The following is a 21264-nucleotide window of genomic DNA, read 5'->3' on the forward strand; positions in this document are numbered from 1 at the left end:
TTAGGTTAAAGTAATAATAACAGGGGATGCCTATAATTTATAACTTTTTATTAAATACTATTATTTTTTTTACCCGTGGATTAATCATAAAGGGGTAGAGCTTTTTTAAAAAAATAAAAAGTATTAATAAAGGCAGGAATTTATTTTTTAAACCTACTTTATAATAATTTAATTATTAAAGGCCTTTAAAAATATAAAAAAAACTTATTAAAAAGAATTCTTTTTTTTAAGTAAGGTAAAAAAGAACTAGCAAAAGTTAAACCTTTAATATTATATAAAAGTATTATTGTGTCATGCCTTACTTTTTACTATTTAATTTATAAATTTTTTTACTATTAATATAAAAAATAATACTAAAGTTTTATAGTTATACCTTTATTTTTTTCCTGGTAATTTAGGCTATGTATAGTAGTTTATTACTAAATTTTAATTTTAAAAAAAAGTTAAGCTTGCCTGCCAGGCTTATTTTATTAATACTTTAAATTTTAATGCTAGACTTGCTTATATTAAAACAAAGTTTTTTATTATTATTAAGGGTATTTAGCTAGGTTTATTATATATTTAGTGTTAGTAGTAGTGTTTTTTTATTTTTTTACTTTTTTAAAGTTAATATTTTATTTTATTTTTAGTGCCTTCTTGGCGCCTTAGTTATTTATTTTTATTATTTTTTAGTTTAGTTATGCCGGGCAATGGCTTAATAATATTAAGGCCTTATTTTCTTAATAATACTTTATTTTTTTTTTTTTACTTTAGCGCTTATTACTTTCTAAATTTATAGTTTCTTGTAGTTGCTTGTAGTTTAAGACTAAAATAATAATTTTTAGGTAGTATTTTATTAGGGTCTTTTTTATTTAGGTATATTAGGCGTATTTTAACTTAAAATTAGGTCTTATTTTTACTTTTAACTAAATAATAAATAATTATCTTGTTATACTTGCCTTTTCTTATACTTTTAAATAAGATTTAGTGTATTTATGTTCTTAATAAAAACCTATTAATTATATTTTAAAGGCTATCCTTTTTATTTTACTAGGTATAAGTCTTTATTTTTAATAAAGTTATAGCTAATAATATTATTAATTTTTTATTTTTTATTTTTTTTTAAATTAGGCATAGCTTCCGTGTTAATTTTACTATGCCAAGGCTTAAGTAATAAAATATAAAAAATATTATATATTTAATAATACTTCTCGGGGAGTAGGAGTTAATATATTATAAAATTAATTTTATTTAGTACTTAAAAAAAATTAATAAACTTAGGCTTAAGTTTTACTAGTACTTTTAAATTTAAATTTTTAATATTAAGTTTAATAAGTTATTTTAATTTAAACTTTATATTTTTCTAGCCTTTATTATAATAGGTTTAATAATATTTTATGTTTTTTTTTTAGTTTTTTTTATATTTAACTTAKATTTTTTTAAGTTTTTTAATCCTGGCTAATACAGCTGGTACCTTTGTTTATTTAGGGTTAACCTTAAACCATGCTATAATTTCCAGGTTTTAGCTATATATAACTTAAAAAGGTAATATTTTAATAATAATATTCCTGGTATTATTACAGGTAAATTATACTATTTTAAGTAGTATAGGCTAGGTATGGTAATTTTTTATAACAAAATAATATAAATACTATTTTAAAACTTGGTTAATTTGCTTGGTTTATTTATTAGTTTAGGGGTGAAAAGTAGTTAATAAATATAACTTAGTTTTATAATAAAATTATAGCTTTTTTTAATATTTACTTGTAAAAAGGGAATCTTAATTAAATATAATATTTTTAGGCTAGCTATAATTTAAAGTTTAATTTTAATAAAAAATTTTAGCTAGTTTATGGGCTTGGATTAATATTAAGATAAAAATAAATTAATATTACTTTATATAATAGTTTACTATTATAAAAATAATATTAATATATTATTTTTAGTATATGGTAGGTGGTAGGCTAATAATAAAATTTATGCTAATTTTAAAAAAAGGGTAATTTAGTTTTAATAAGGCGGATAGTTTTTTATAAGGTTAATATTAAGGCGCCATGGTATATTAGCATGTAGGGTATAAATAGGTAAAAATTTTTATTATAGCTTTTATTTTTAGCTAAAAAAACTTTTATTTTACTAAAGATTTAGTTTTTTATAAACTAAAATATCCTACTAAAAAATTATTATAATATACTTAAATAATTATAGTTCTAAGCCTTTAATTTAATAAAATATAAATTTAATCTTAAAAAGCTAGTAATTTACTTTTTATAATTAACTAATTTTTAAAACTTAATTTTTTAGCTTTTTAGGCCTAATTTTTTACCTTTAAGGCTTTAATTTACTTTTAAGTTTAATTATTTATAAATTATAATATTAAGAGTAACTTTGTTAAATAATTTAATATATAATTAAAGTAAATATTTTTAATTAATATAGTATTTTAAACTTAACACTAGGCTAGGACCTAATTTTTTTTAAGGTTAAATTATATATTTATGGTACCATGGTCTTTAAAATTAAGATTTAACTTTATTTTATTTTAAAAATAAAAAATTTTTTTAAAAATATTAAAGCACTTGTTATACTTAATATTTTAAACTTAAATATCTTATTTTTTATTTAAATTAAGCTCTTTTTTATAAAAACTTTATATTAAGTCTAGGTAAGTAATTATTTGTATTTTAATATCTTACATTATTTTTTTTTAATAAGTATTAAAAAATCTTTTTTTAAGACTAATTTAGTCTTGCTTTTATATTTTTTAAATAGGGTATTTATAGGGTTATGCTTACCTAAATAATATAGAATTTTAAAGTTATATATTACTAAATTTATATATTATCTTACTTGCTTTCTACTATACTTTTATTACTATATAAAAAAATAAAGATTTGCATGATTTAACCATACCATTATTTTATAAGGGGAACCTTTAAGGTATTACCTTTAATAATAAAATAATTAAATAATAATAAATAGTTTCTTATCCAGGATTAACTAATTAATTTTTACTTTAATAAATTTATAAGACTAGAATGTAACTGGGTAATATTTTTCTATATTATTTAGTTAAAAATATATTTTAGCTATCCCCGTGTTACTAGCATCTACTTTTAACTATTTTTTTTATATAAGGTTAAAATAATGTAACAAGGGGGCTTTTATAAAGGTATTAAAAAAAAATTAAAATACTAGCTTTTCACGCTTTTAAAACTATAAGGGCCTAATTTTCTTTTTATGCTATATTTTTTTTATTAAACTAGTTAATAGCAAGGTAATTTATATAAAATTATAAATAAAATAATAATAAAAATTAATAAAACCTAAAAAAAATTACAAGGCTTTATAAAAATAAGGTTTTTTTTTATAAGATTATGGTAGTTACTTATTCTGGGTTTATTTTAATACTATTTTAATTAACCATAAAACCTAGGAATTCTACCTTTTTTTTAAAAAAGGTATATTTTTTTAAATTAATAAATAATTTAGCCTTATATAATTATTTAAAAACTTGTTTAATATACTTAACATATTGCTTGGGGTTAATAAAAAAAATTAAAATATTATTAAGGTAAATAATATAAATTTAATTTAAAATATTATAAACTATAAAATAAATATAACTTTAAAAAGTGGCAGGAGCATTAGTTAAACTAAAAGGCATAATAATATACTTATAGTAATTATATTAATATTAAAAAGCTATTTTTTACTAGTCTTTTTTATAAACCTGGATGTAATAATAAGCATTTTTTAAATTAACTTTAATGTAGCGGGTTGCTCCCAAGATTTAGTTAAAAATTTTTAAAATAAAAGGTAAAGGGTATTAATTTTTAACTATTATTTTATTTAACCTTTAATAATTAACATATAATTATAAGCCTTTATTTTTCTTAGGTATAAAAAAAATAGGTGCTCTGGCAGGATTTTTAAAAGGTTTAATATAATTATATTAAATATTTTTATTAATATACTGGCGTAACGTGGCTAATTTAATAAGTAAAAAAGGGTAGATTAGCCTATAAAAAGGTAACTAGCTATTTATTATTATAATATTATGTGTAGATACTAACTTTAAAAATATTATTTTTATATTATATAAAAAAATATATCTTAAAATATATTAAGTTTAAATAATAAATTATTTATTTAATCTAACTTGCCGCTATTATAAACTTTTTTAAGTAAAAAAATAATAATAAATATATAAGCTTAATTCCTGTAAGCCTTTATAAACTTATATTATTTAAAAATTTAGTATTTTGCTACTTTGTTACTAAATTATTATTAATTTATTATTATATAAATATACATGGCTTAAATAGTTATAATAAAAAAAATAATTAGGTATTTAACTTTAGTTTACTTAATTTTTATATAAGGCTATTTAAATATTTTTATAATACCCCTAAAATTAGTAACTTTAATAAGTATTTTTTATATTTTTTTTAGATTATCTTGCTAACCGCTGTATTTCTTTAAAATAGGATAAGAAAGTTTTACTTAATTTAAATAAGTATGCTTAATAAATTTTATACTTATTATATTTACCTTTACTTTAATATTTAAGTCTGCCCTAATTTTAATTTTGTCCCGCGGAGCTTTTATTATTATTTTTATTTAAAAATACTTACCTATTTTTATTTTTAAATATTAAGCTGGGGCATAAGACTTTATTTTAGCTTTTTTTTATTTTTTATTTTATATATTTTACTTTTATTTTAATTTATATACTTACCTTTTTACTAATTATCTTGCTTTTTTTTATAATATTCTTTATTTTAAAAGTTTTTAATTATTATTTTATAAACTTTAGCAGTCCAATTAGGATTTACTGGTTAAAAGTTAGGGTTTTATAATAATTTTATATAATTAAGTATAATATAACCAGGTTTTCCGCACTTAAAACATGTTATAAAAGTTAATTTTAACTAATCCTAGTTTAGTATTATTTTAGTGTAACTTTAAAAAAATTTTATTATACTAGGAGCTTGTCCCGCAGGTATTTTATTATAACTTTTTTTAAAAATTTATTTTATAAAATAACTTTTTTTTTAGGTTTCCCTACCACGGGTAAATCCGTGTTAATTCCCTTTTAAATTAGTGGTGTTTTTTTCTTATTTAGCGGGTTTTAGTTATTTATTATAATATAAGGTAATATAAGGTTATAAATATAATATATAAGACTAATACTATAAGGTAAGTTAAATTAAATACTTTTTAGTATTTAGGAGTTTTACATTATTAAGATTATAAATTTTATTTTAAAGTAAAGGTAAAAGCTTGCTAAAATAGTGTTAAATTTATATTTTTTTTATTATTTTTTAAAAAATATTATTTTAATATAATTAAATAATTAGCAAAGTCCCTAGGATCTTGGTTTTTTTTTTAATAAGCTAACTTTAGTTTAATTATAGTATTAGGTAAACTAGTTATTAAACTTTTTAGGATTATAGCTGTTTATTTTTTAAAATATTCCTAAAAAAATTCTTAGTATTCCTTATTTATACCCTTTAATTTATTAGCATGTTAAATTTAGTTACTTTTATATACTAATTTTATTATAGTTAAAGCTCCTAGGATTTACTATTAATTTAATTTATATTTTTTAGGTACTTTTTTAAAGTTTAATTTTAAAGTATTAAGCTAGTTAAGGTGTTACTACAGGCTAAAATTAAAATTATACTTAGGTATATTTTTATTTTTAATTTTACTATAATTTTTTAGCAAATTATTTTAATATTAATATTACTTTAAAGATGTATTATGTTTAGCTAATTAATTTTTTAAATATTTAATATATTTTTTTATATCTTATAATTATTAGGTTACTAGCGTTTTATAAGTATTTTAATAGTTTTTTATAATAGTACTTTTAATAATTTTAATAATAAAAGATTATTAAGTATTGGAGGGTCCTTTTCTAAAACTATTAAAATAATCTTATTTAAAAATAAGGTGTAAGTATACTAGCGGCATAATACATGTTTTATAGGTAGTTAATTAAAAAAAAAGTTAAAATTATAAAAACCTTAAGTAGGCTAACTAGGTATAAAATAAAATATTAAAAGGGTTATTTAATAAAAAATTAATATTAAATTTTAAGGCCTAAAATATATAAAAACTAACTTTTAGCTAATTATTTTTTATTAGGGTGTTGGCCTTAAATATACTATTAAAATAGTAGTAATATTATTACTGCGTGTTAGGTTAATGTTACCATAACTCTTATTTTATTAGTTTCCTTATCTTATCGGGGCTTGGCACCCGTGGGTGTGACAGCGCCTTAAAATAAAAAAACTAGTAAAGTAGCCTAGTATAAAGCTTAAAAAAAGCTTTTTTAAAAAACTATTTAATATTAAATTAAAAGGCTAGTTTAATATATTTAAGAGGTTATTTGCTATAAAAAAGGCAATAAGTATTAAAAGGCTTATAAAAATTAAAATATATGTAGTTAAAAGGGCTATAAGGTAAAAGGGTAGCTTTTTATATATTAAAACCTTTTTTTATTAAAAAATAATAATAATTAGGTGTTTAAATAACTTTATTTTTTTAATTTTAGGTTATTTTTTTAATTTTAGGGGGGGCACCTTTAGTTTTAGTATAGTTTATATACCCTTGGAATTTGTTTTTATGGTAATTATATATAAAAAAATTTAAAAGTTACATAAAGCTTACTAGCGTGTGCGGAAACTTTTAGTGCACGTCTCCGTATAAAATATCCCAGCATTTTATTGGCTGGCAGAAAAGCTTAGCGCCAAGCTAGACCCACTTTTGTAGCACGTGATTTATTACTTCGTCAGTAATGAATGAACCTCGGTCAGCAATTTTGGGTAAGGAATTATTCTTTACGGTAAATTGTACAACCCTACCTGTAACAGGCTGATTACCCTGGCTGACCCTTCCAAGTGCGATGTTCGATACTCGATGATGCCAGCCTGCGTCGACCACTTCGAAGCTCGCTCTTATTCAGCTATCTATAAACAGAGTCCGACATCCGGGCATACTCTTCAATGCTTGCCATAGAACTCAACAGTCTGTAGAAGAGTCCTGACGGTTTAAACGATGGTCCATCACGTGTCCATGGTCCACCGAGATATTTATATCTTGTCCCTGGTTATTATTAACGCATTGTTTATCCCATGCACGAGTCAGAATTGCCCAGACTGCCTAGCACTGAGCAGTGGCAAATTGCCGAGAGGTTACTCTGTACAACTCGACAACGCATAAATACGGAGTTCATGTTCGTCGTGTGCCTTTACCTTGATTTTTACCGCGGTATCCGGCTGTCTCACCAAAAATAAGAAGCTGATGTCAAGTTCAACTTGGTATGTCTCTCCATCTGGCAGATGGGGAATTCGGGCTTCCACCGGCACGAAGTCTAGATCGTGTCGCGCTCCAATTCAAATCTTGGTGTTCGGGAAATAAGAGTCCAAGACTTCCTGGAGCAAGTTTCATCGTGAGGTTGTTGGTCTAGATCGCAGGCTTTCAAGCCACAGCTCCACTTGGAATCCGAAGGGCCCGACGGCTTCCCTTGGCAGCTTTTGGCTAAGGCCAATTGCTATTACAATTTACAATCTTGTATAAAAAGTTTTCTGCCTATGCGGTTCGCATGCCATGAAGCTCGGCTTTTTGGGCCAAGAGACAATGCCAGGAAGAGCACCTGCAAAATCCGCGGCTGCGAACCGTCGCTTGCAGTCACATCTACGTACTCCGACGGAGCATGTCTGCCGGACACGATGATTTGTTTCAACAAGGCATATATGCACGCCTCGAGCAATTGACTTAGGTACAAACGTGCTCTGCACTGCGTAAGGAAGGGCAAATAATGGCCACGGCCAAGCGGCTACTATGGAGTAGTGTGTTCGGCTGCGAATTCACCGTGACCTCGAATGTCTAGCAGTTGGCAGCAAATTCTGATCACCTCCTCATCAAGTATTACTCCGATGCACCTGTTCGAGGAACAAATCGAAACGACGTTCCCAGATTACTGGATCACAATATCTGGATCGAGGGTTGAGTTAGGACCCAAAGACTGTCTGAATCGAGGCATGAATGCTGTGTCTCGCCAAGCTAACCCTAACTCACGCTCTGATTCGCATCTAAACTCTGTCTAATATGTATCGTGACTTGCAAACTTGGCATGCCTGATAGCTAGGGAGCTTTGTCCTTACCGTTACGAAGCATTTGATCGGAAACATCGCTAATCCTTGCATTACGGAGCTTGCTCACATTTAGAATTGATAACTGATTCGAGGCGAGAACCGCACAACAGGAAAGCCTGGAGAAGGAAACCGAGGTTCGACATCGCAGCTATCTAATACACGTACTAAGGCAGCAGTCAGCTCTCGCATATTTACACTGGGGAGGACATCACACGTACCTGGAAATACTCGTTCTCAAAATCCGTCTCATCCAACATCCCCCTCTCGAATGCCAGCGCTGTTCTACTCCCCTCACTAACCCCTCGCTCGCTCCAAACAACACTTCTCTTCGAATTCCGCCACCAAAGCAATACCCATAGCCCAACCAGGCATATCACTTGCGCTGCAATACAGAAGAACATCATTCCCACTCCTAGTGGGTACCTCGGTGCTTGTTCGGTCTTGAAGAAGAACGGACCGACAAAATTACCCAAGCAGTAGCCAATGATCAGCAAAGCGTTGGTGGTGATCTTCTTGGTGTGACCTGCCGTGTTGGCAGTCGCTACCGACATGGAGAGCGTCCAGGCGGCGGTATATGCAAAGGATATCCAAAGACAGACAAGGCGGCCGTAGGGATTTGAGGAGGGGAGTAGCCAGAGGCCCAGGACGCCGACCAGGAATGGAACTATGCACAGGAGCATGGTAAAAAGTCGGGCATTGGGGTAATGGGTGGCGAAGAAGCTGCTCGTTGTGAGTCGACTGTCATTACTAATTTTGGATAACAGGCTGAGAAAGGTGGGTGAAGGCTTACCAGGCCAAAGGACAGATGATGAGCTGCACACCACCGGAAGGCATCTGGATGAGCGTCGTTTGCAAGGTGGAGAATCCCATTCCTTTGATGATCAGACCTTGGAACTGTACGTTGTCAGTCTTCTGAGCACTTGCACAAGAGAGAGGTGACAACATACCGAAGTCAACCCCCCATTCGGCGAGTTACTCGTCACCGCAAACAAAAACAACAACCAAGTCTTGACGTCCATCATCGCCTCTCGGAACTGTCCCCACTTGGACTCCTTGTTCTCAATGCCTGCTGCATTATCCTTAACTCTAGCCAGGACCAGCTCCCTTTCCCCGTCCTTCAAGAACTTCGTCCTCAGCGGCGAGCCCGGCAAGAATATCAGCAAGATCACTCCCCATGCAACAGTGATGGCGCCCCAGATGATATAGAGCACTCTCCAACTCGCAATTGCGGAATGGATATGACCGATCCCGAAAGACGCTATCCCTGCGATTACATACCCAAGTCCAGCAGATCCAATCCAAATGCCCATGCGGAGTGGCTGCTCGCGCCGCGAGTAGTACATCGAGAACATCAACATGGTTCCTGGGTTAATCGAGGCCTCGAATGCGCCTAGGAATGTCCGTGCTGCTGCCTGGCCGGAGAAGTTTGTGGAAGCGCCATGGCACATGAGGATTGCGCCCCAGATGACCACCTAGACAGTCGTGTTAGCACCGTCTACGTTGTCGGCACCCGACTTGGATGGATCACCCACTGTTCCCGCCATGAAGTAATTGATTGGCAGCTTTTGCAACATCACATTGGTCGGGAACTCCCACACCAAATACCCCAGGTAGAAGATCGCCCCAAGCCACGAGTACTCTGTTCCCTTGAGATGCAGATCATCCTGGAGGCCGAAGACTGCAGCATAGGAAAGGGTCGTCTTGTCGATCGATTGCAATGCGTAGGTAATGCACAGGAGCGGGAGGAGGCGGAGGTCGAGTTTCCAGCGCAGGCGGCTGGCTGTGGCATCGTCGATGTTGGTGGTCTCGATTGAGCCTTTGGTAGGCATAGGATCCAACCCTGTGGGATGGTCTTCAGTGTCAAGGTTCTTTATGTCCATGATACCTTTTGCAGGAACCGACATGTTGCTTCTGGCCTTTGAGGATAGGTCAAAGAGACAGAGGTGAGTAACCCCTGTCGGGCCGGAGGCGGACATGGCCCATATAAAGAGCCAGGACCATATCACGATTTCCGAAGAATCGCTACCCCAACTTTACCAACACGGGAACTGGTGAATCTTCCAGCCAACGACTCATGCCATGTCTTATCTCGCCCCAGATGCTTATCTCGTCTCCGAGTGGTCCTCCTCGGCGAGGCCAATTGCGCGGCAAACTCCTCTACAGCCTAAATGGTTATCCACCACCCCAATAAGAATGAGGGCTACTCCATGAGTTGGAGAAACACCGATACTCGATAGGTATTTGAGTCTGTATCACCTAGCTTCCCCGCTTCATTCTGCCCGGAAGCTCGAAGTTGTGTCTCATACGGTACTTACACATCATGGCTTCAAATCACCCATACCAAACCCTCGACATTGACGAGCGCGTCAAACGCGTTCTTCTAAACACTCCCTTGATCGACGGCCACAATGACCTCCCACAACAGCCGCGGGCCATCACCAAAGGCAAGATCTACAACAATCCTAAGTTCGACCTCAAGAAGGGATTTGAGCGGGGTATGACGGATATTCCGCGACTGCGTGAGGGTGAGTCGTAGTTCGTTTGACCATTATGAACGCCGATGGAGCTAACAACGGTACAGGCGCTGTCGGTGGTCAATTCTGGTCTGTCTGCGTACCATGCCTGAGGTCCGCCGAGAACTTCTCGACGCCGGAGTACTCGGACATGGCGAGGGATGCAATCGAGCAGATTGATCTGACGCTGCGACTGGTCGAGTCGTATCCGGACGTGTTTCAGCTTGTGAATGGGCCAGGAGATGTCAAAAAGATCTATCAGGAGGGGAAGATCGCTTGTTCGATTGGGATTGAAGGGTACGCACCCTCATTACGAACGCGAAGGCCATGGAGCGATTGAGAGTTAACAGTGGTCGCGCTATAGACTTCACATGGCCGGGAACAGCATCGGGATAATCCGTGCGTTCTACCGTCTAGGCGTTCGATACGTAAGTCCTACCATGCCCTTATGGACAAGCGTGTCTCTAATCATGCCAGTGCACCCTAACCCACGTCTGCAACAACGCCTTCGCCGACAGCTCGACCTCAAAAGTCGGCCCCGTGCACGGCGGCCTCTCAAAACTGGGCCGCTCCGCCGTCGTCGAGATGAACCGGCTCGGCATGATAATCGACTGTTCGCACGTCTCCGAAGCCTGCGCGCACCAAGTCCTCGACCTCACACGCGCCCCCATAATGTTCTCCCACTCGAACGTGAAGTCCGTCTTCGACTGCCCGCGCAACCTCCCCGACGACATCATCGACCGCGTCCCAGCCAACGGCGGCCTGATCATGGTGACATTTGTCCCCGAGCACGTTTGCCATCGCCGCGGCGAGGCAACCATGGACATGCTCCTCGACCATCTCTTCTACATTGCAACCCGCATTGGATGGGAATATGTCGGGCTAGGCTCGGACTTTGACGGGATTGCCTCTGTGATCAAGGGGCTGGAGGACGTGAAGTGTTACCCTGGGCTCCTGAAGGCGATCCTTGATCGCGGCGCGACGGAGGAGCAATTGGCTCTCGTGGCGGGGGAGAATGTGCTCAGGGTCTGGGGGGAGATTGAGAAGGTGAGGGATCAGATGAAGGCTGAGGGCGTGCTCCCTGTTGAGGATGTCTGGGAGGATCGCACCTGGTGGCGGTATGATGGGTACTATCAGATGGAGGATCCGGATCCCGAGGATAAGTTGGGGCTGGGGTGGTACGGGGTTCCGCCGCCGGACGAGGGGTTGTATCTTGAGGAGTAGATGTGAGGTTCAAATCCAAGAATACCTTAGGGTAAGGCTTCAGACATGGCTCAAGGTGTACGAAGGACCTGAATACCTGTTATCCACCTGCACACCTGTGCCCTAGCCAGAGTGCATCGACCGAGCCGCTACTGAGGGCTCCACTCACCCATGTCCTTGACAGTACCCTGGGTCCCGGGTACTTCAAGTCTGCAGTCACATATATACAACCCAGTCCATCCCACCAAGCAGCATGTAATAGCTTGTAGTACAGCCTGATACTTCCCCCGAGCCTGCAGGTGTCTGCGCTATCTTCCCGCGGCCAACGTTGACCGAGGAAGGACGGCGTCTAGGATAAGGGTGCTAGCTTGACTTGTCCGCACAGGACTAGATAGATAGTTTCTTTGGTTGTGGAGCACATGTTGAGTTTGCTTCTCGATTGGACCATGGACAAGATATCAAGGCCTGTGCTCGCCTCTGCTCAGGCTCAGGCTCAGGTTCGGTTCAGTCTCGCCAGACCACGCCGCCCTGCTTGTTATGACTGTTACAGGTAGCAAGCTTCCTTGCGAAGTCATTGCAGCAGTCCGGAAATGACCGGAACCGCTCAAGGCATCATTGCTTACCAATCTTGCCATCGATCGCTACACTATGCTGGGTACGCCTCTGGCTCGAGCTTACACCGGTGCTGTGCGTAGGGATAGATGGTGGATTATACTTACTTCGATGAACACGATAAGCAGGGGATAGATACTTACGGGCAGTCTGCTTGGTACGAGCCATTATTGACGATGAGATGAGGTTTGATGGAATTAGTGGAGTTTGAGATGGAATTCGATGATCCGATGTGGTTGGGACGAGGAATGAGAAAGAGATATTCGATGGCTGATGAGCCCTCTACCGTACGAGAGTCCCAGGCCCATCTTGCGAACCTATTTGATCAACCTCTGGATGTATGCTTAGATCAGATCAGCCCTACAATATAGATCCCAGGAGAACCTTCGAACATGCCCGGACCTCACGCCCGCAGGCAAGAATTGGTAATCGAACCTTCAACAACCAAGGCATAAAAACCTACCTTTTCCTCGCTCTGCTCCCTCCATTCTTTTCTCCCACGGGCGTCTATTTTTACGATTAATCTGTAGTTTCTCCTCTTGGATAGCTTGGATAGTTGTATGTAGATACCCATCCGATTATTCAGTTTGCTTTTATCAGCATCCATATCCATGTCCATTTGCATATGCGTATACGCATGTGCCAAGGGACCTGCTGTTGCGACGGACGTGGTCTTGTGATGCTCCTCTGTGGCTGGGGTACTTATTTCCTTCGATGGCTCTTACGTGGCGTATCGTCGCTGGTTGAAGAGCGTGATGTAGCCTGATGGCTTTGGAGTGGATCGCCTGGATGGTTATGTTGTGATAACTAGCCTTTCTACGAGGCATCGAGGCCGTTTCAAAAGTCCTTGGTGTAGGGTAGAAGAAGTTTATAATAGAAGAATGTATACAATTATAAGCTGGCGGTGGCCAGACCAAGACCTTTTGTAAACAACCTGATCCATCCGAGTATTTCGTACCGTAACATCATGAATGCAGAATAACCCCTAACCCCAGATGCAAGATGCAAATCAAAGACCTAAGCAGACCGCGTCTTCAACACATACCCAAACGCCTCGTCCAGAATCGCCAGACCCTCCTCAATCTCCTCCGGAGTAACAGTAACCGGCGGGGCAAGACGGAAAACGCCGCCCATACCGGGCAGGCTGACGATGTTGCAAGAGAGACCACGCGCCATGGCCTGGTCCGAGACGGCCTGGCCGAGCTCAGGACCAGGAGCACGGGTTTCAGGGTCCGAGATAACCTCTAGACCCCTCAGCAGACCACGTCCACGGATGTCGCCAATGCACCAGTACTTCTTCTGCAGTCTGACGAGACCCGCATGGAGCTGGGCGCCGCGCTCGGCAGCGCGCTGGCAGACGTTCTCGCGCTCCACAATCTCGAGGACCTTGTTGCCGACGGCGGCGGTGAGAGGGTCGTTGAGGTGAGTGGTGAGCCAGAGGAAGCCGGCTTCCTTGCAGCCCTTTTCGATCTCGGCGGTTGTGCTGACAGACGCGAGGGGAAGACCGCAGCCAAGCGTTTTAGAGAGAGCGAGAATGTCGGGGACGATCTCGTCGTACTCAAAGGCGAACATCTGGCCTGTTCGGCCGACGCCGGTTTGGGCCTCGTCCATGATAACGAGGATGTCGCGCTTGCGGCACTCTTCAACCATGCGCTTGAAGTAGCCCTTTGGCGGGTCGAGGATCCCGCCGGTGGAGAGAATCGGCTCCATGATGAATGCGGCGATTGAACCGACGCTCTGGCGGTCGATCATGGACCAACCAAAATCCATCTCGGCCTCCCAGTCGTAGGAACCATCAGCCTTCTTGAAGGGTGAGCGGTACCCGTAGGGAGCGGGGAAAGCAAGGGCTCCAGGCATGACGGGACCGCCTCTTCGACGACCGGCGGAGTATGTGGCGGAGCCGGCGCCCTGAGTGAGGCCGTGGTAGCTGGCGGCGAAGGCGATGACTTCGAATTTGCCGGTGTAGACTTTGGCCATCTTGATGGCGGCTTCGGTGGATTCGGATCCGGTGTTGAGGAAGAAGGACTTCTCTAGAGGAGCGGGGAGGAAGCGTGCCAGTCGTTCAGCGAGGTCGACCACAGGGTAGGTGATCATGTTGCTGAGGAGGTGATCGAGCTCGGCGACATGGTGCTTCACGACCTCGACGATCTCCGGGTGTGAGTGGCCGAGGAGCGAGCTCATTTGGCCGGATGTGAAGTCGAGGATTGACCGGCCATCTTGGGTGTAAAGCCGAGTGCCGTTCGCCCTGGTGATAACGAGAGGAGAGTATGGCACTCCAGTGCTCATGAGATACTTGTCAGCCTTTGCGAAGAAGGCGTCAACGTTGCCAATGGAGCCCATTTTGACGATGGAGAGAGACATCAGATGATAGAGGGGGATGGGCAGATGAGCGCTTGTATAGAGTCAGATAAGGTCAGAGCCATGATGGCTTAAATACCAACACATTGAAAAGGCCCCTCATCCATACTCCTCAACACCCGCGGACAACCTCAAGAGTGCCCGCGGGCAAGTGGATCCAGCTGATAAGAGCTGATAAGAGCTTTGGCCAATAAGGGCACGGGGATGTCCCCACCACTTGGCCGCGGCCAACTTTTATCACCGTCACTGGTGCTTTCTTCTATCAACCTACCTCTTGCCGGTTGACCTCGGAATTGCCTCTAGGCAAGAGATAAAGCTCAAAGCTTACGTGAGGGGTTTCCATAGCCTCCCCGGGGAATTCTGCTTGTTCCCATCAACAGTGTTCTAAGATGGAAGACCAGTCCAGCACTCAGCCCGAAGGGAGGCCATACCGGTCTCACCTCCACCCTGCCTGCTTATCATGCAGAAAACGCAAGTCTCGCTGCAAGACGAGGAGCCCAGCCGAAATATGTGCCATGTGCCAGGCGTATGGTACCGAGTGCGTTTTCCCGCGACCAGACGACCCTCGAGTGCCCCGACAGCAGAAAAGTTGGCCGCGGAGGGTGGCTCCTAATGCACGCGTGCACAACAGACCATGTCCCGGTCAATCTCCTGCAGGTACAGCTGCCAGCCGAGGCACCCAGCGGTCTATGGATCCCCAACCGCAGATACCTGTGGGTACGACTGGTCCTCCGCAGCTACCGCGCACCGGCCAAGATGTCCCCCACGCCGCCGCCCCTGAAAGCAGGACGGGAGATTTCTCTCCTCTCATGGGCATTGTCACAGAAGCAGAGGACGATAGCTCTCATATCATTAGCCCTGCGGTCGCAGATGACAACGATATACTGGAAAGTTATCTTTCGGCGATCCCCTTCGCCCAGAAGAGGTGTATGGTCCCCACGGGCTCTGGTTCAATCCGACATATCGGCCCAGTGAGGTTCAACGTTGTGCCCAGGCGGCCATTAGGCGTCGTGGCGAATCAGTCTTTCGCTGCCTCAAAATGTGAGCTTGTCGAAAAGTATATGGATCCCGATATTGACGAGTATCTGAACCTGTGAGTAGCCTCTTTGTAGCGGTTGTACCCTTCCAAGGTTGTTGACCAGCTTCAGCTTTTTTCTCAAGGCTAATCCATGTTTCCCGCTCTTTGATGAAGCCTCATTCCGAAGCTCCTATTCCTCTCACAAAGAAAAGATCTCTCCAGCCCTCCTCTGTAACCTGTACGCCAACTCTCTCGTGTACTGGAAAAGCTCTCGCAGGTTGTCTTGCGGTCGTACTCCCGACATCCGCTATATCTGGAACCAAGCCAATGAAGCTCTCCATTCTGAACTGTTTTTATCGCCTGGACTCTCATCAATAATGGCCATCCTCATCAACGTCAATGGCAGACCAAGCACATCGATGTTTGGGAATGGAGGCATGGTTGGTATGGCTGTTGCGCTGTCCAATGCCTTGGGACTCAACCGGGATCCGTCTAGCTGGAGCATATCGCCCCTGGAGAAAAGTTTAAGGATAAGGATCTGGTGGCTCGTACTCATACATGATCGCTGGTAGGGCGCTTCCAGGACCATTCGTTGCTCGGACTAACCTGAAGCAGGTGCAGTCTGGCATATGGAACACCTTTGCAGGTGCACCGCGCGCAGTACGACGTGCCATTGCCGTCTGTCGACGATATCTGCCCCAACCCTGATGCGACCAATGATAGATCTGCTGCATCTGTCTTTGTGGCTTTGGTGACCTTGACTGACGTGCTCGCACGCTATCTGGAGCATGTTTACCGCGTGTCGAGAGACTTTCCACAGTCTAGCAACATGTCTGAGATGGATTTGGAGCAGATCCTCCGGGACTGGGAGGAGTCTTTGAGCGATGAGGTGCGCCACCTAGTGCTCCGAGGCATCAACCTGGATATTCCTGGCGCTGCAAATTTCCGATTGGCCTACCTGTCTGTTAAGCTTCTGCTTCGTCGCCTTCAGCTCAATATGAGCAAGAGAACCCTTCAGATCGAAGACGATCTCGCATCTCCATTTTATATGGATGCTCAGAGAGCGGCAGAGGAAATCGTCTATCTCGTGCAGGAGCTAGACGAGAGTCAGTTCAGGGGGTTCTGGATTCCAGTCCATGCTTTCTCTCTCACGAGCGCTACCATGTTTCTGCTCCGTAGTGGCCTGCGGATGAGGAACTATGCCCGCAACACGCCGCTCAAGACTGCCCGAGAGATGATCAATGCCCTGCAGTCCCATCGCCAGAATTTTGACTGGGACCTTGCGGATAACTGCCTGGCCCAGTGCTCCGAGTTACTCGAAAGAATTGGCGCGGCAGAGAGCAACAGTAGTATGGTCGCTCCAGAATTCCCAAGTATCCCAGAGGACCTGGGCAGCCTGGACATAGATCCATCTGTTTTGGAAGAACTCTTCGGTAATGCTGGCTTCTCAGAAGGGTTTGAGCTCTGGTAAATGACCGTGGCCGACAATGGCCGACATTGAACAAGCGAGTCTAGATCGCTCGATCTGAACGGCTTGAGACCTCGGGGAGGACTTTACGCCGAAAATCTAACGGTAACGCAATCTCCGGTGCTATCCCCGGCTCCTTCCCAGGATGCATATCCACTAAGTGCTGGTTATAACTTCGTCCCTTCCTGTTTGGGCGTTGTCTGTAAGCTCGAGCGAGTACAACGCCGGAATCCAGACTCTGTGACCTCTGCGCTCCTCATCCATCCTCAAAGCTCTATCATTTTCCCGGCCAGACGCTTTATCCAGCTGCTGAGAAAGGCATCTTCATCCTACACGGTGAGCGAGGGCAAATCAACCGAGAAAGTACCCAACTGACAATGATAGATGCGTTCCCTCCACCGTGCAGCCGGTTGCCTTCTGCTCGTTGCTGGCGCCAGCGCATGGCGGCATTCCAAACTCTTCACTAGCTCACCAGCGTTCGCCGACCATCCCTTTCCCACGATTGCGATAGAATGCCCCGAGCTTGGTCGGTCGGGTACCTACATTGACAGGGACCACACGTCAGAGGGAGCCGGCCTTGTCCCAGCCCTGGCGTGGCCTTCCCCCACGGACGATACCGTGGAATATGTTCTCATCAGCGAGGACCCAGATGCGCCAATTCCCGACCCTGTCGTTCACGGAATATACTACCGGCTCTCGCGCGATAAGACTGGAGTGCAAAGCCCCGATTTCCGCATAAACCCTGCCAGCTGGGAACCGTACATGCTTCGCGGTGGCTTCAAGTACGGAAAGAATACGCACGACACGGTTTATGTGCCGCCGACTCCATCCTTCGGCAACGGCCCCCATCGCTACTTCTTTGAGCTCATCGCATTGAACGACTCGATTGATACGGATGCGATGAGCCCCTTGGCAACCTATGACGAACTACAAAAAGAGGTCCTTGGAAAGGTCGCGGGCTGGGGTGAATGGGTCGGGGTGTTTGAGTACCCTGTGACTCCACTTGAGGCGGAATGATCGATGTCTGGACCTATCTGTTGCCGGGATAATGATTGAGGCTTCCTTCGTCTTGTATTGTTCCCCAGGCCGCTATCTTTATCGGTAGGACGATATCTCAGTTACCAGACCAATCATCAGTCTCAATGGGCGCCAGTTGAAAGCACTCTTGTTTCTGTAGAGTCAGCAATTCGGCATTGGTGGTACGCCACATGCTTGAGTAGACATCGGCACAACTTTGGGGTAGCAACAAGGTGTACAGGAGCGGAGGCTAATGAAGAGCTTGTCTCACCGAGTCAGCTATTCATAGAACCCTTAGTCTTGACGTAATGTGCGTGAGGGGATAAACGTCGCTGTGTCACATGTGCTAAGTTTGGGCACCCCATCGTTGATCAGTCGGGATGATGATGGCTTGGTTCTTGAAGCTGTTCAGCAGTCCAAGTCGTCGGAGCCTGGACTCCCTGGAGGTGGGCGTTTGCGCTAGGCCAGGTCCGAGCTAGCTTACTAGAACACTGAGTCGCAGCCAATGATAGCCTTGGGAGAGTGCCAAGAATAGATTCAGGCTCCACGAGTACGGTTATAGCCTAAGCCTACTCCGTATAGGTGTCCAGGTGTTGCCGGCCTCCTTCCGCTCCCGGTTCCCGAAGCTTAAGGGAGGATTAAACAACAGCGTCGAGAGTAAGCTGAAGACGGTCTTTGTCGGAATAGGCTTGGAAGAGATTGAGCTTGACCGAAGAGTTTTTGCTTGGAACCAATCAACCAGAGCACTCAAAGTGCCTGGCTGCGGAACCATGAATTGTGAGAGGCATCCATGGAAGTGATTGAGTTACTGCGTCATACTCATATCCCTGGATCAACAAAGTCAACTATTTTTGTAGAGCGGGGTGGATAGCCTGATTGTTGTCGGAGCTCAGCTCAATAAGGAAGTGTGGGCGTTTGGCTCGTATTCAATCTTTGCCGGTTTGCCACTGAGCCTCAGGAGTGGTGAAAAGTGACACTGGCATGGAAATGGACTGTCATGCTTCCAGAAGGATTCAAGATACGAACAGTAGTTGGGGCGTAAACAAATCACCCCGCGCGTCCGTCTACGGAGGACGATTCGGAGGAGAACATGCCATTCTAGCTACAAATCAGATCATCTGTTTCCTACCGGTATCTCACTATCTGCTGACCCGAAGCTTGGTCACGGCAGTCGAGCACCGCCCACTCCACCGTTTTCAAAAGTTCGCCAGCTGGGTCGCCGGGCCACCTATCATCGTGCCCCGTCTGCTTCGCTTCAACATTCAGTTTCGGCTTTTTAGTCTGACACAATCTTTGAGGATGCAAATGCCGGTTGATGCGTTGGACGCGCTATAATTAAATAGGTGGTCCTTCGCTGTTGGTTTCTCAAAGCTGTGTTCACTGTGTTTGACTTCTGTCCTCCCTTCACGCTTCAGATCCGTCTGCTCCTACTCTAGTAACGAGCTGCCATTGGCCCATCGCAGCTACCGATATTGACACCAAGTGGAGCTGTTTGTAAAGCCGATCAAGTTTAAACGTCAGGCAAACTGCTTTCTTGTTTTTGAGCTTGACGTCTCGCCGTTCCTGGTTCCTGCAAACTTTTCTACTTCTACTCTCCCATACCCAGCAATCTCCTCCAACTCGCCATCGCCGTTCAATCACAGTCACCTCCGTCAAGTCAACCAGCACATCGAACACCATGGCAGTCATGAGCCGGATCGTGCAGCTCCTTTGCGTTTCCCTGCTTGCGTCGTCTACCCTCGCAGCTCCAGCTCCGGAAAGGCCCAGAGGCACTATCTCTCGAATTGAAGTCCGTGAAGTCGTTGAGCATGTCGACGAGAAAATCATCCACAGCCTCGCTGAGAAACTCCGAACTGCCCGTCCAGACCTTAAAGACCGCGATTTCGCAATGGCGCATGGCTTGAGCTTCGTCAAGCGGCAGGACACTTCGCCTGGCGCCAGTGAGACAGTGACCGATGCACCAACTACAACGGAGACCACCGAGACCACCGAGACTTCCGATCCTACGTCTACCTCTGAGACGTCTACCTCTGATACCTCCTCCGAGACCTCCTCCGAGACCGAGCCTACATCGACGACTGAGCCCACCTCAACGGAAACGACCGCCACGTCCACCTCATCTTCAAGTGAGGAGCCCACGACCACCGCAGATCCTACTACCTCTTCCGATACCTCTACCTCCGAAACTGCTTCCTCCACCGAGACCTCTGAGACTACTACCACATCGGACCAGCCCACCTCTACAACTGAGAGCGAGACAAGCACGTCTTCTACCGAGGAACCATCTTCCACCACAACCGAAACGTCTACCACGACGGAGGAGAGCTCTACGACCCCTTCAGACGAACCTACCACAACCGCCTCAACCAGCTCCGCCACCGAGACCTCCACCACGATCACGAGAACCTCGACCAACGCTGACGGCGTACTGGTAACGGTTACCGAAACGGCCGTCGTCCACCCGACTCAGTCGTCCACGGACGAAGCCACCACAACGGGTTCTGAGCCAGGACTGCAGACCAACGGCGCTTCTTCCGCCTATGTCAATGAGCTGTTTGCCATGATGGGCGGTGCCGCTATCGCTGTTGCCGTCCTCTGAACATCAAAAGTCATACATAATTAATCTTAATCTCGGTCACCCGGACCTACACCAACGACGCTCGCTACGACTATACCCAACCAAATTCGCTCTTTTCATATATCAGCCAAGCCTTGCATTGCCGGCGTTTTGTTCACATCGCATCCGTTATGTTTTATCCTAATCACGCCGTTACGCTCACCCGATACCTTCCTTGCATAAATAGACTCCGCGGTGACCTGCTTTTGTTACTCACTTAGCCCTCGGTCCAGGCTTGGACTTGGCGTTTGTCCTGCTCATACGGATCACTGTTCGCGGTTCGAAAACCTGGACATGTCTGTCCATCTATC

General features: G+C 42.2%; 5 protein-coding genes across 5 annotated transcripts; 3 read left to right on the forward strand and 2 right to left on the reverse strand.

Moving 5' to 3' along the window:
- Positions 1 to 8299: 8299 nt before the first annotated feature.
- DSM5745_07080 (uncharacterized protein) lies at positions 8300 to 10051 on the reverse strand (the record flags this gene model as incomplete). The annotated part of the gene is made up of 5 exons (XM_026749096.1): positions 8300 to 8311; positions 8366 to 8867; positions 8938 to 9041; positions 9095 to 9619; positions 9680 to 10051. 5 exons carry the CDS (start codon positions 10049 to 10051, stop codon positions 8300 to 8302), a joined length of 1515 nt encoding a protein of 504 aa, XP_026602186.1.
- Positions 10052 to 10467: 416 nt separating this feature from the next.
- On the forward strand, positions 10468 to 11884 carry DSM5745_07081 (dipeptidase; the record flags this gene model as incomplete). The annotated part of the gene is made up of 4 exons (XM_026749097.1): positions 10468 to 10672; positions 10729 to 10957; positions 11025 to 11088; positions 11138 to 11884. 4 exons carry the CDS (start codon positions 10468 to 10470, stop codon positions 11882 to 11884), a joined length of 1245 nt encoding a protein of 414 aa, XP_026602187.1.
- Positions 11885 to 13492: 1608 nt separating this feature from the next.
- On the reverse strand, positions 13493 to 14815 carry DSM5745_07082 (aspartate aminotransferase family protein; the record flags this gene model as incomplete). Its single annotated transcript, XM_026749098.1, has 1 exon — positions 13493 to 14815. One exon carries the CDS (start codon positions 14813 to 14815, stop codon positions 13493 to 13495), a length of 1323 nt encoding a protein of 440 aa, XP_026602188.1.
- A 407-nt stretch (positions 14816 to 15222) lies between these two features.
- Positions 15223 to 18336, forward strand: DSM5745_07083 (uncharacterized protein; the record flags this gene model as incomplete). Its single annotated transcript, XM_026749099.1, has 5 exons — positions 15223 to 15926; positions 15982 to 16419; positions 16467 to 17318; positions 17358 to 17655; positions 17704 to 18336. 5 exons carry the CDS (start codon positions 15223 to 15225, stop codon positions 18334 to 18336), a joined length of 2925 nt encoding a protein of 974 aa, XP_026602189.1.
- A 1678-nt stretch (positions 18337 to 20014) lies between these two features.
- Positions 20015 to 20935, forward strand: DSM5745_07084 (putative GPI anchored cell wall protein (Dan4); the record flags this gene model as incomplete). The annotated part of the gene is made up of 1 exon (XM_026749100.1): positions 20015 to 20935. One exon carries the CDS (start codon positions 20015 to 20017, stop codon positions 20933 to 20935), a length of 921 nt encoding a protein of 306 aa, XP_026602190.1.
- Positions 20936 to 21264: the final 329 nt, after the last annotated feature.

This window comes from Aspergillus mulundensis (genome assembly GCF_003369625.1).
Source record: "Aspergillus mulundensis strain DSM 5745 chromosome Unknown scaffold_7, whole genome shotgun sequence".
NCBI lineage: Eukaryota > Fungi > Ascomycota > Eurotiomycetes > Eurotiales > Aspergillaceae > Aspergillus > Aspergillus mulundensis.